Source organism: Lissotriton helveticus, chromosome 8 (assembly GCF_964261635.1).
Source record: "Lissotriton helveticus chromosome 8, aLisHel1.1, whole genome shotgun sequence".
NCBI classification, from domain to species: Eukaryota; Metazoa; Chordata; class Amphibia; order Caudata; family Salamandridae; genus Lissotriton; species Lissotriton helveticus.
The window spans coordinates 107,914,082-107,927,853 of NC_136069.1; the positions used below are offsets into that span (position 1 = coordinate 107,914,082).

Genomic DNA, 13,772 nt, shown 5'->3' on the forward strand with positions numbered 1-13,772 from the left:
AAAGGCCTGCAAGGCCTTGGGCCTACTTCCAGCCTCCAGGCACCAATGTTACTGATGCCTGTGACATTTGGTGGTGTTAAGCTTCAAGGGGATGAAGTCACACCTTTTACCCAGGGTTATGGAGCTCAGTGCAGGGTAAGAATTCAGGGTATCCCCCTGGCTGGAGGTGTTAAAGCAAAACACTTCACATGCCCAGTACAGTGTATTTCACCCTTTCCCAGTATCAGGAAAGGCCTGCAAGGCCTTGTGCCTACTTCCAGCCTCCAGGCACCAATGTTACTGATGCCTGTGACATTTGGCGGTGTTAAGCTTCAAGGGGAAGAAGTCACACCATCTACCCAGGGTTATGGAGCTCAGTGCAGGGTAAGAATTCAGGTTATCCCCCTGGCTGGAGGTGTTAAAGCAAAACACTTCACATGCCCAATAAAGTCTATTTCACCCCTTCACAGTATCAGGAAAGGCCTGCAAGGCCTTGTGCCTACTTCCAGCCTCCAGGCACCAATGTTACTGATGCCTGTGACATTTGGTGGTGTTAAGCTTCAAGGGGAAGAAGTCACACCTTTTACCCTGGGTTATGGAGCTCAGCGCAGGGTAAGATTTCAGGTTATCCCCCTGGCTTGAGGTGTTAAAGCAAAACACTTCACATGCCCAATAAAGTCTATTTCACCCCTTCACAGTATCAGGAAAGGCCTGCAAGGCCTTGGGCCTACTTCCAGCCCCCAGGCACCAATGTACTGATACCTGTGACATTTGGTGGTGTTAAGCTTCAATGGGATGAAGTCACACCTTCTACCCAGGGTTATGGAGCTCCTCGCAGGGTAAGATTTCAGGCTTCACCCCAGGCTGGAGGCGTGAAAATAGAACAATTACCATACACAGCAATGTGTATTTCACCCATTCACAGTATCAGGAAAGGCCTGCAAGGCCTTGGGCCTACTTCCAGCCTCCAGGCACCAATTTTACTGATACCTGTGACATTTGGTGGTGTTAAGCTTCAAGGGGATGAAGTCACACTTTATACCCAGGGTTATGGAGCTCAGCGCAGGGTAAGATTTTAGGTTATCCCCCTGGCTGGAGGTGTTTAAGCAAAACACCTCACATGCCCAGTACAGTGTATTTCACCCTTTCCCAGTATCAGGAAAGGCCTGCAAGGCCTTGTGCCTACTTCCAGCCTCCAGGCATCAATGTTACTGATACCTGTGACATTTGGTGGTGTTAAGCTTCAAGGGGAAGAAGTCCCACCTTCTACCCAGGGTTATGGAGCTCAGCGCAGGGTAAGATTTCAGGTTATCCCCCTGGCTTGAGGTGTTAAAGCCGAACACTCCACATGCCCAAGAATGTCTATTTCACACCTTCACGGTATCAGGAAAGGCCTGCAAGGCCTTGGGCCTGCTTCCAGCCTCCAGGCACCAATGTTACTGATACCTGTGACATTTGGTGGTGTTAAGCTTCAAGGGGAAGGAGTCACATCTTCAACCCAGGGTTATGGAGCTCAGTGCAGGGTAAGAATTCAGGGTATCCCCCTGGCTGGAGGTGTTAAAGCAAAACATTTCACATGCCCAATAAGGTCTATTTCTCCCCTTCGCAGTATCGGGAAAGGCCTGTAATGCCTTTGGCCTATTTCCAACCTCCAGGCACCATTTTTTGGGATACATGTAACATTTGGAGGTGTTAATCTTCAAAGGGATACAGTTGCTCCTTCTACCCAGGGCTATGGAAGTATGCACAGGGGGAGATCGCAGGTTTTCCCCTTGGAAGGAGGCGGAGAAGTAAAACACTTCCCTCAAATCCAAGGCGGCAAGGCTGAAATCTTACCCTATGCAGAGCTCCGTAGTTCTGGGTAGACGGAGTGCCATTGTCCCCTTGCAGCTGAGCACATCATAATTTCACATTTATCACTAAAACATGTGTTTGGTGGATAGAAATGTGCCCATGTCTCTGCAGGCCAAGGCCTGATCTTTCAAATGGGTGTATGTACCTTTTAGGCTAGGTGAAGTGTTTTCATTTCTTCACCTCCACTCGTGAGGGAAATCTTGAATCTTACCCTGCCTGGAGCTCCAAATCCCTGGGTAGAAAGAGTGACTTAGTGCCCTTGAATCTGAAAACCTCATAATGTCACAAATATCACTAAAGCAGGTCCCTGGTGGCTAGAAATGCCCCAGAGCCCTGAAGGCTCTATTCTGATATGGTGACTGGGTTATTTTGTGCTGTTTTGGGCCGTGTGAAGTATTTTATTCTTACACCGCCACCCCAGGGAAAGACGTGAAATATTTTCCTGTGCGGAGCTCTATATCTCTGGGAAGAAGGGCTGACTTTGTCCCCTTTATTCTGGAAACCTCATAGTATCAGATATATTACTAAAACAGGTTCCTGGAAGCTAGGGATGGGCCAGGGTACCTGAAGGCTAAGATCTGAAACTGTGAATGGTGTTCATGTACGTCTTGGACTATGAGAAGTGTTTTATTTTTGTTTCCCTCTACCTACATATAAGGCGAAAACCTGTAATTAGCAGTAGACCTCAATCAGGCTGCCAGGCGCAGAATCTGATTTGTCGGCGCAGGTCGCACTCTTGACATGCCATTTGATTCAGGAGTGGTCCCCACCCCAGCAATCGGGCTCAATACAACATTGATAGTCACAGGCCTCACTCTGTACTGTGGGATGTATGATGTAACAATTAGATTGCGGTACATTACATTGCTGTTTTAGGCGCTTTCCACGACTTGCACGGGAGGGCGCTCTAGACTTAGGAATAGTATGATTTACTATTCGAACTCCAGCCTAAGTAAGGTAGGGAAGGTGTTGGAATAGTAAATCGCACTATTCCATAGTCTAGTGCGCCCTCCCGTGCAAGTCGTGGAAAAGACTTGCGTTGTAAATGCAGCGATCGAAATGTACTGCGGTGTTTTGACCGCGTTGTTAAGGTCGGTTCCCGTCCAAAGATGTCACCTGAGATGTAAACCTAACTCCAGCTGTGAACATCAGCTCAGCAGAGTGCCTCCATGCAGGTACTGGGGTCACCATTTCAGGTGCATTCACACCCTCTGCTCTCACGCTGGGTGCCAATGTAGGTCTAACTCGGCCGCCTGCCTCTATTGTGTCACTGTGTGTTTATTATGTTTAGTGTGCCCCCGTCTCCTCCAGCTCGGCGCTTGGCAGTGAATGCCCTCTGGCTGCATGTGAAGCTACCAGCGCGCAGCCGCCTTGTGATGCCCGTGAGTCTTGAGCCCGGCCCGTGCCCCGCTGCTTGTAAAAATCCCCCGGCTGCCCCCGAGTCGTGGGTGCCACAGCCGAGGGTGCAGGCGCGCGGCGAGGGCCCCCCTGACCCCCGGGCCGGGGCCCCCTGTTGTTGTCTTCGCTTCCCCGCTCGGCCGGCGGAGCCCTGTGTTACTTCGGCCCGTTCCAGAACGCGCTCCCCGCGTCCCCCTGAGCCCCATTGTGACGCCACAGGGCCCGCTCCCTGCAGGAGGCCCCTCCCGCCCGCGGGCCGCCGCTCCCGGCCTCAGAGCGCGAGGGTGGACCGGGGGAAAGGGGCCCGGAGCCCGGGATTCAAGGCACGGGGGCGTCAGCCATCGGGGGAGGGCAGAGATTCACGGCGGATTACAAGCCTCTGAGGACGGGGTCGGCTGAAACGGGGGAGGGCACGGGAAGGGGTTGAAGTTGGGCTTCTTTTCATGTGTGTATGGGAGCGTGTGTTTAACGGATTGTGTTTAAAAACTTAGATAATCCGATAGTAGGAAACACAAAAGTCAGCTCGGAGCAGAGAGCCGAGTGCGCCTCGCACACAGCCCTCACTCCTCGGAACCAATCAGGGGCTGGCTCCTCCCTATATATGCACGGGGCTCGGGTTGGGAGGTACATTTCTGTTCTGTGACAGCGCCGAGACTCGTATTGCAATGGCAGAAACCGCTCCAGCCGCCGCGGCTCCTCCCGCTGAGGTCGCCCCCAAGAAGAAGCAGAAGAAAGCAGCGGGGGCCTCCAAGGCCAAGAAGCCTTCCGGTCCCAGCGTGTCCGACCTGATTTTGAAGTGTGTGACCGCCTCGGCCGAGAGGAAGGGAGTCTCCCTGGTGGCTCTGAAGAAGGCGCTGACCGCCGCCGGCTACGATGCGGACAAGAACAAGGGCCGCGTTAAGGTCTCCCTGAAGAGCCTGGTCAGTAAAGGCGCCCTAGCCCAGCTGAAGGGCACCGGGGCCTCCGGGTCCTTCAAAGTGAACAAGAAGCAGCTGGAGGGCAAGAAGGCAGCCAAGAAGACAGCTGCCAAGACCAAGAAGCCAGCGGCCAAGAAAGCTGCCCCTGCCGCCAAGAAGCCCAAAAAGGCTCCCGCGGGGGTCAAGAAGAGCCCGAAGAAGGTCAAGAAGCCAGCAGCAGCCAAGAGCCCCAAGAAGCCCAAGGCTGCCCCTGCCAAGAAGGCTGCCAAGAGCCCAGCGAAAGCCAAGGCGGCGAAGCCCAAAGTAGCCAAGAAAAGCCCTGCCAAGGTAGTCAAACCCAAGGCAGCCAAGCCCAAAGCAGCGAAGCCCAAAAAGGCAGCGCCCAAGAAGAAGTAAGGGCTGGCACCGAGACACTGCAAACACAACGGCTCTTTTAAGGGCCACCACCCTGTCTAGAAGAGAGCGTGTTCCTCCCCACCTTTGCACCCACCCAATGGCCCCACTTCTCAAAAATAAACCGCACCATACATCCATAGCACACTTTTCCACACGCGAGTGCCGCGTGTGATCTTGGCCATATAAACGGCTCTTTCGGTGCTGCGTGGATTGAAATCGTTATTACATAGAAAATAAGGGGGTCCGGGAGTTATAAGACCTCCGTTTATAATACATGTGCAATAACGTGTGTGTCTGTAATGTAATGCTCAGCCTACTTATGTGTCTGTTAGAATGTTATGAATTAGAATGTTAATGAGCTTAGAGTCAGTTGATCTAAGGGCTGAGCGAGATACAGACTGCTCCTGGTGGGGTTCCTTACTTATATACTTAAATTTCTTATTTATGTATATTTAAATTCCTGTGACCCTATCTTTAATAAATTCACATGAAGATAATCAACAACGAATGGACAATTATTCATAACTTTACATCTGGCGACGTTTTTAAACGAACCTCCGTGTCAATTACAAGAGACTTTTAAAAACGAAACGGAATGGAAAGAATCTATCTTTAAAAAGTAAAAGATAAGGAATTAAACGGAAAAGGAAACCTTCCAAGCAGCTCAAGCTTACTGGCACCGAGAACCCCACCAGTGACCTGCCACCGGTCGCCCTCAACATCTAAAGTGCCATTATCAACATATCCTGCTGCCTCAGCTGCTGTTAAAATTGCCTGACTGCCACCCTGACGTATTCTTCACATAAAAGGCATGTGAGTAACCAGCTTTGTTTCTCAAGCACATAACCTGCTCACATTGCGTTTATTCAGCAATTCAGCTTCTACCCACAGTACCTTTATACCAGTGACTCATACTACGAAGCAGATTGCATGCTTGATCTGATAAAGGTAGGAAAACCCATGTGGGACTCTCATTACCAACTGAAAAGAAATCTGTATAGCAGGAAAGGAGATTGTCAAAATCGGCAAATGTAATGTCTATTTAACATGACAGTTTCAGAGGGAACCGCTTCTCAGGTGAGCCCACTCTCCTCTCAAAGGCAACTGCCAGAGTGTCCTTTCGTGTGTGCTGACACCTCTTCCGAGGCAACAGATTTTCTTGGAGCACCGGACTTTCATTCCCTATAAGATCCGGTGAGCGCTGACATTTTATTTTTAATTAATATCTTTCTCATGTTTGTCCATACTAAATGACAGTTTAACCGCTATGCAAATTCAAACTACACTTGAGCTTCACAACGAGCGCACGCACTGAGAACTTACAACCTCACCTGTCTCCCGTGCCTACCTGATCTCGTCATCCTACTCTATGACGTGAGTCAGCCTTTCTATCACCTCTGGAACTTTTTGAAGCACACTAACACCGAGAGCCACCCAGCATCTCTTACGTCGACGTGCGGCCATTTTAGATTTATCACCTCATTTACAGTCTTCATGTTTTCATCTCTATGTCATTTCAACTTCCTCAATACAGCGATAGACACGCTTTTTTTTAAAATAAAATTGTCTATCGCATTTCTGCATTTTCATCGCAGCGATAGGCCCGCTATCACCGTGTCTCCAGACTTGTATTCCACAAATTACTAACGTACTTTCTATCCATTGTTTTTCAAAAGGAAAATTAGAGCGCAGATCTTCCACAGGTACTGAATTCAATTTCTCTGGAAACTCATCACGACGATCTGCTGTTTATCAGTACTTTTATTTATCACAACACTGCCACCTAATGGTTATTTTCCATCATTGCACTTCAATGATGAATTTATATGCTTATGCGAAATGGAATTTGATAATGCAGACGTCGAAAGTTCCGTTAAGTGTTACCTCGATTATGCAGATCCTATTACCTTTACCTGCTCTACACTTACATTATATTTACAGTTACTTTATTCATAAGTACTTAATGACTTAAATTTTACGATGATTTCAGAATAAGTATTTTACTGTAAACCTTTCTTGATTTGTAGGCATATATAAAATGAAATGATTTTACAGTCATAGTTAATCTCCCGTGCAAATGCACTTTTAACCACACCAATGCAAATGCATTCGTCTAAGCACTGTTCTTTAAATTTTCGGTGGTTTATTACGTGTGGTCCTTTCGAAATACAAATACATTCGTCACTACACTGTTAACTACACCAAGTTTTCTATAAATTGATGAAATGTATTAGGTGTGGTCATTTAGAAATGCAAATGCATTATCTTTATACTCTTAACCACACCAAGCTTTTAAGCTCCACTGGTACAAGCTTTTTATCTCCTCAAGTTCTTTGAAATACAAAAACATTCGACTATGCACTGTTCTTTAAATTGATTATTTGAAATGCAAATGCATTCGTCAGTCTACTATTAACTACACCAAGCTTTTAAGCTCCACTGGTACAAGCTTTTAAGCTCCTCAAGTTCTTTGAAATACAAATGCATTCGACTATGCACTGTTCTTTAAATTGATAGTATTTATTACATGTAGTTCTTTAGAAATGCAAATGCATTCGTCTGTGTACTATTAACCTCACCAAGCTTTTAAGCTCCACAGGTACAAGCTTTTAAGCTCCTCAGGTTGTTTGAAATACAAATGTATTTGACTGTACACTTTTCTTTAAGTTGATGAAATGTATTAGGTGTGGTCATTTAGAAATGCAAATACATTATCTTTATATTCTTAACCACACCAAGCTTTTAAGCTCCACTGGTACAAGCTTTTAAGCTCCTCAGGTACATTTCATGTATTGCAATTTATGCACATGTTGTACTGTTTTTATGCTACTTATGTGTGATGTGTCCCCACCTATTTAATATGTTTAACATACATTCATACTGTTACACACATTTCTTTGTGTGTTATATTGTTTATATGGTGTGTTCCCCACATCATGGTGTGTCCCCACATCTACTTATGTGGTGTGTCCTCATCTGAGTGGTGTGTCCCCACCTAATTTTTCATACTGTTTTATGGTGTCACATCTACATATGTGGTGTGTACTCATCTATTTAATGTGTTTAACATTTTGTGTGTATATTGTTTCATGGTGTGTCCCCACTTCTACTTATGTGGTGTTTATACGGTGTCATGTTTTCTTTTCAGATTGTACTCTTGTATTATTTCATGTTAGCCCGGCCAGCTTTCATGATCTTTGTACCTGAGTCGCTTCCTGTTCGTATTGTGGGAGTACTTTGGTTGTTTGTTTTTGGAAAAAGAGAGATGAGTGATTGAGTTGTCTTCAGTGCCTTCAGTCCCTCTTAATTAATTTTCCAGTCTTCTTCATTGTTTCCTCCATTCACTATTTTATCTTTTCATCTCAGTTTCTCCTTTTATCATTATAAAAATATTCACTACCTTATCTTCTCATTGAGTTGTCTTTAGTGCCTTCAGTCCCTCTTAATTAATTTTCCAGTCTTCTTCATTGTTCCCTCCATTCACTATTTTATCTTCTCATCTCAGTTTCTCCTTTTATCATTATAAAAAGAGAGATAATGTAATGTAATGCTCAGCCTACTTATGTGTCTGTTAGAATGTTATGAATTAGAATGTTAATGAGCTTAGAGTCAGTTGATCTAAGGGCTGAGCGAGATACAGACTGCTCCTGGTGGGGTTCCTTACTTATATACTTAAATTTCTTATTTATGTATATTTAAATTCCTGTGACCCTATCTTTAATAAATTCACATGAAGATAATCAACAACGAATGGACAATTATTCATAACTTTACAGTGTCTCTGTGCTTTCACTGTACCCGGGCAGACTCTAAATAGTGTCTGCATAAAGCAGATGATTGTGAACTTTAATTGGAGCGCAGGTAACTGCGTGCTCCAGGGTGAGGGTAAAAAGCGGGTCTGGGAGTTATAAGACCTCAGTTTATTATAAACGTGTTTGTGTTGGTGCTTTCACTGTATCCGGGCAGACTCGATATAGCGCCTGCATAAAGCAGACGATTGTGAACTTTCAATCGAGCGCAGGTAACGGGGGCGTGTTCCAGAGTGACCAAGGGCAGTGTGCTTATGACATCTCGGGCTCCTCTCCCGGTTGACCGGGGTCGAGTCGTCCTCGTGACTACAAGTGGATGGACGGAGACAAAGGCTGACCGAGGCGCGGGCTCCGGCGCCATCATCCAAGGGGGGGGTCTCTTTTATCCACAGCTCATTGGACAGCTAGGCTGCAGCCTCCAGTTCAGTATCCAATCGTTGCACACCGCGGGCTATTTTCGAACGTGGGGCGGTCTCCTCAGCCAACCAGAGCAGCCCTCCGTCTGTGAGGGCATAAATAGGGCTCTTTCCCTGGTAGACGCCATTCTTCTCTGCCTTCGCTGAGAGAGACCGCTCCCGCCATGGCCCGCACCAAGCAGACAGCCCGCAAGTCCACCGGCGGCAAAGCGCCCCGCAAGCAGCTGGCCACCAAGGCAGCCCGCAAGAGCGCGCCTGCCACCGGAGGAGTCAAGAAGCCTCACCGCTACCGGCCAGGCACCGTGGCTCTCCGCGAGATCCGCCGCTACCAGAAGTCCACCGAGCTCCTCATCCGCAAGCTGCCCTTCCAGCGCTTGGTGAGGGAGATCGCCCAGGACTTCAAGACCGACCTGCGCTTCCAGAGCTCCGCCGTCATGGCCCTGCAGGAGGCCAGCGAGGCCTACCTGGTCGGGCTCTTCGAGGACACCAACCTGTGCGCCATCCACGCCAAGAGGGTGACCATCATGCCCAAGGACATCCAGCTGGCCCGTCGCATCCGAGGCGAGAGGGCCTAAGGAGACGGACCGACCCGAACAACCACCACCACAACGGCTCTTTTAAGGGCCACCACCCTGTCACCTACGAGCTTCTCTTATCTGTCATGGCATGTGTTTTACAGGTTAGGGAGGGTGGGCTGCGAGTACCACGGTCACTGGGCAACTTATACCGGCTCTGGGGAAACCAGAGCACTCTGTGTTCACAGTGCATAAACGCCTGTTCAATGTGTCCATCTAATAATAAAAAGCCTTTTTATAGGGGGTTGTGCAGGGATCCGCTGGTCACAAGCCACCGCTTAAGGGGCATCTGTGTCCCCGGTACATCGGGTTCGTGTGTCTGATTTCGGGAACGTTTGCCCCGGGGTGAACTAACGCCGTTCCCCAGGGTCTTAAAAGTACAAACACAACGTTAAACCCGCTCACACAGACACTGTTCGCCCCCAACATGGAAAACCATAAGCCCGGGGGGGGGCAGATGTGTGAATTCCCCAGGGGGTTTATTGAACCTCATCGTTACAGTGCTCATGTGACACTTGGTCCCATTCATATAGACATGTTAATTTAAAGAGGCGGAACGGGTTGCCTGCTGTCGGCCCTCGGTCTGCAGCAAGCCCCGTGAGAGCGGGCCTTTCTGCACTTAACATTACCCTTATAAAACACATATTCCAAAACACATATTTCTCCGGTCATAATAGAAGCACGTTAGCTCTTAGGGGAGGAAGTGGTTGGCCCTTAAAAGAGCCGTTGTGTTCGTTGGGGTGCGCCTGGAAGCCTTACTTGGCGCTGGTGTACTTGGTGACGGCCTTGGTGCCCTCCGACACGGCGTGCTTGGCCAGCTCTCCGGGGAGCAGAAGGCGGACTGCGGTCTGGATCTCCCGGGAGGTGATGGTGCGCCGCGAGTTGTAGTGAGCCAGTTTGGAAGCCTCTGCAGCGATGCGCTCGAAGATGTCGTTCACGAAGGAGTTCATGATGCCCATGGCCTTGGAGGAAATGCCGGTATCCGGGTGCACCTGCTTCATCACTTTGTAAATGTAGATGGCATAGCTTTCCTTCCTGCTCCTCTTGCGCTTCTTCCCGTCCTTCTTGGGCGGCTTGGAGAGCGCTTTCTTGGAGCCCTTCTTGGGTGCCGGCGCGGACTTGGCTGGTTCAGGCATGGTCGACGCTCTTTCACTGCTTGCTGTGGAGCCGAGAGAAATGATGCCTGGGCGTCCGGCACTTGTATTTATAGGCTGGGCGTGCAAAGCAGCTTCTTCCCGTTTCTCCTTTCTCATTGGCAGGCATAGGCAGGGCCCCCACTTCCTATTGTAATGCGGTTCTGGGACACTGATTGGTTAAACAGAAGCCCGCCTCCCTCCATTGAAAAGTACTATCGGCGCCTAGCTGTCAACCAATCAGACGCTCCCGAAGTCTTTATATTACCGGAGTCCAGCAGAAGGAGCAGTACCATTCTCTCTGTTGTGTGACTGAGACCCTAGATCGATCGCCATGTCTGGACGCGGAAAGCAAGGAGGAAAGGCCCGCGCCAAGGCCAAGACACGCTCTTCCAGAGCCGGGCTCCAGTTCCCCGTGGGCCGTGTGCACAGGCTGCTCAGGAAGGGAAGCTACGCCGAGAGGGTGGGCGCCGGTGCCCCCGTCTATCTGGCTGCAGTGCTGGAGTACCTGACCGCTGAGATTCTGGAGCTGGCTGGCAACGCCGCCCGGGACAACAAGAAGACCCGCATCATCCCCAGACACCTCCAGCTGGCCATCCGCAACGACGAGGAGCTGAACAAGCTGCTGGGCCGAGTCACCATCGCCCAGGGAGGAGTCCTGCCCAACATCCAGGCCGTGCTGCTGCCCAAGAAAACCGAGAGCCACAAGGCACAGGGCAAAGCAAGCAAGTAAAGGCCCGCAGACCACCGTGGAAACGCACCCTAAACACAAAGGCTCTTTTCAGGGCCATCCACAGACTCCATCAAAGAGCGTATCCGTGCCGAGGTGTTACTCTGGCGGCTTCATAGATGCGGCAGCGCCCGCCACCGTAGCTTTGTAGTGGAGGGCATGCCCAAGCTCTGGCCGTACACTTTAATGTTGTCCCGTCCCAAAGCCTAGCATGAGGCAGACCATATCGATGTTTTTGTTATACATATATAATTTTTAATTTTCAGGGACTCGATTTGCAGACGTGCCCCAGCCGAGCGGGCACCGAACGCGAGGGTTAGGCGGGCCGCGGTGACAAGTGGGGGCCTGGAAGGGAGGAGTGTGTGTGTTTGACTGATCAGTGCACCGGCGGCAGCTGCTGAGCCAAGCCGAGCGGGCACCGAACGCGAGGGTTAGGCAGGCCGCGGTGACAAGTGGGGGGGGGGGGGGGCCTGGAAGGTAGGAGTGTGCGTGTTTGACTGATCAGTGCACCGGCGGCAGCTGCTGAGCCCCCCATCGGGAGCCCCTGACAGAGAGGCGGGCTGGGAGCGCGCTCTTTTTCAAACAATATATACATATATATTTTTTTCTTTTCATTTTTGGGGGACACATTTTGCAGGCTTGCCCCAGCCGGGCGCGGGATGTGGGCAGTGCTACGAGGTTGCAGGCGGCCAAACGCAGCGGGGTGGTGCCGGTGAGGCCGCTAACGTGTGTGGCTCCATTAAAACATACAGAGCCTTCTGCTTATATTGGACAGGGGGCTCCGAACGCAGGGGATGGGTGGCCCGCGGTCACAAGGGGAGGCCGGGAAGGGAGGTGCTTGCGTGTGTTTGACTGTGATCTGTGCACCGGCAGCGGCAGCTGCTGAGCCAGCCCATGACAAAGGCGGGCTGGGAGCCCGCTCTTTTTCAGAAGGCAACGGCCGCTCCAGCCCCCGCTTCCTGCAGAAGGCGGGCCGGGTCCGAGCTCTCCCGCCTCACAGGGCGTCACGTGGGCGCTTGGAGCTCCCGCGCAGGTCCGCTGAGCCTCCATATAAAGCAGCCGGTGCTGGTTTTCCTCTTCATTTCTGCTCCCAGCACCGAGAAGAGAACATGTCTGGACGCGGCAAAGGAGGGAAGGGGCTCGGCAAAGGCGGCGCCAAGAGACACCGCAAGGTGCTCCGGGACAACATCCAGGGCATCACCAAGCCGGCCATTCGCCGCCTGGCGCGCCGTGGCGGAGTCAAGCGCATCTCCGGTCTCATCTACGAGGAGACCCGCGGGGTGCTCAAGGTTTTCCTGGAGAACGTGATCCGGGACGCCGTCACCTACACCGAGCACGCCAAGAGGAAGACCGTCACCGCCATGGATGTGGTCTATGCCCTGAAGCGCCAGGGCCGCACTCTCTACGGATTCGGCGGTTAAACCACGGAAAAAAAGGAAAAAAAAAACAACCCAAAGGCTCTTTTAAGAGCCGACCACCATGTCGTGTGAGAGCTGTGTCTATGAACTATTATCGCCGCAGCGCAGGGCTGCTATCTAGGCCCACACTCGCTCGGGAGGGGAGGAGGGGGGAACCCGGGGAGTTGCTCCGCAGCCACTCTGCTCTGGAAGGCACGGCCGGGAAGGCGGGTTTACCCCGTCCCACGGGCCCGCCACCATGGAGCTCTAAACTAGGGACCAAAGGTGGGTTCAGCCCGGCCCATGGGCCCGCCACCGTGGAGCCCTTGTCTGGGGACCTACGGTGGGTTTAGCCCGGCCCGGCTCGGCTGCCCGCCATCATGGAGCCCTTGTCTGGGGACCTACGGTGGGTTTAGCCCGGACCAGGGGCCCGCCATCATGGAGCCCTTGCCTGGGGACCTACGGTGGGTTTAGCCCGGAGCAGGTGCCCGCCATCATGGAGCCCTTGCCTGGGGACCTACGGTGGGTTTAGCCCGGAGCAGGTGCCCGCCATCATGGAGCCCTTGCATGGGGACCTAAGGCGGGTTTAGCCCGGCACAGGGCCCCACGAGTCACGCAGTTCTAAGGGGGGTGTTTAGACCGGCCCAGGTGCCCGCCATCATGGAGCCCTTGCATGGGGACCTAAGGCGGGTTTAGCCCGGCACAGGGCCCCACGAGTCACGCAGTTCTAAGGGGGGTGTTTAGACCGGCCCAGGTGCCCGCCATCATGGAGCCCTTGCATGGGGACCTAAGGCGGGTTTAGCCCGGCACAGGGCCCCACGAGTCACGCAGTTCACCGACTATTAAGCCCCCCACGTAGTGGGGGCTTACAAAGTTGGAAACAAAGTTGGAGATAGCGCGGCCGTTCCGCCGCCCGGCCATCTGGTCGCCGCAGCTCACTGGGCCATCTGGTCGCCCCTCTGTGGGTCGACCAGATGGCCCAGTGAGCTGCGGCGACCAGATGGCCGGGCGGCGGATTGGCCGGGCTAACTCCGACTTTGTTCTCCACCCAGGAGCTGTAAGCCCCCACTACGTGGGGGGCTTAATAGTCGATAAAATAGGGTTCCCATGCAGGCCCACGGAAGAGGGTGTGGGATCCTAATTTTTGTGGTGAACCGCCATGTCCGTT

General features: G+C 51.5%; 2 protein-coding genes across 2 annotated transcripts; one reads left to right on the forward strand and one right to left on the reverse strand.

The window, feature by feature from the left end:
- The first annotated feature begins 3,851 nt into the window (after positions 1-3,851).
- Positions 3,852-6,903, forward strand: LOC144772420 (histone H1.01-like). The gene has a single exon (XM_078656715.1). The coding sequence runs from the start codon at positions 3,897-3,899 to the stop codon at positions 4,542-4,544; it is 648 nt and encodes a 215-aa protein (XP_078512841.1). The 5' UTR covers positions 3,852-3,896; the 3' UTR covers positions 4,545-6,903.
- Positions 6,904-10,048: 3,145 nt separating this feature from the next.
- On the reverse strand, positions 10,049-11,651 carry LOC144772421 (histone H2B 1.2-like). The gene has a single exon (XM_078656716.1). The coding sequence runs from the start codon at positions 10,595-10,597 to the stop codon at positions 10,100-10,102; it is 498 nt and encodes a 165-aa protein (XP_078512842.1). The 5' UTR covers positions 10,598-11,651; the 3' UTR covers positions 10,049-10,099.
- Positions 11,652-13,772: the final 2,121 nt, after the last annotated feature.

What these genes read in the sequence shown, in the direction of transcription:
- LOC144772421 (XM_078656716.1), bottom strand. Translation starts at nt 10,597, where the DNA reads ATGAGAAAGGAGAAACGGGAAGAAGCTGCTTTGCACGCCCAGCCTATA.
- LOC144772420 (XM_078656715.1), top strand. Translation starts at nt 3,897, where the DNA reads ATGGCAGAAACCGCTCCAGCCGCCGCGGCTCCTCCCGCTGAGGTCGCC.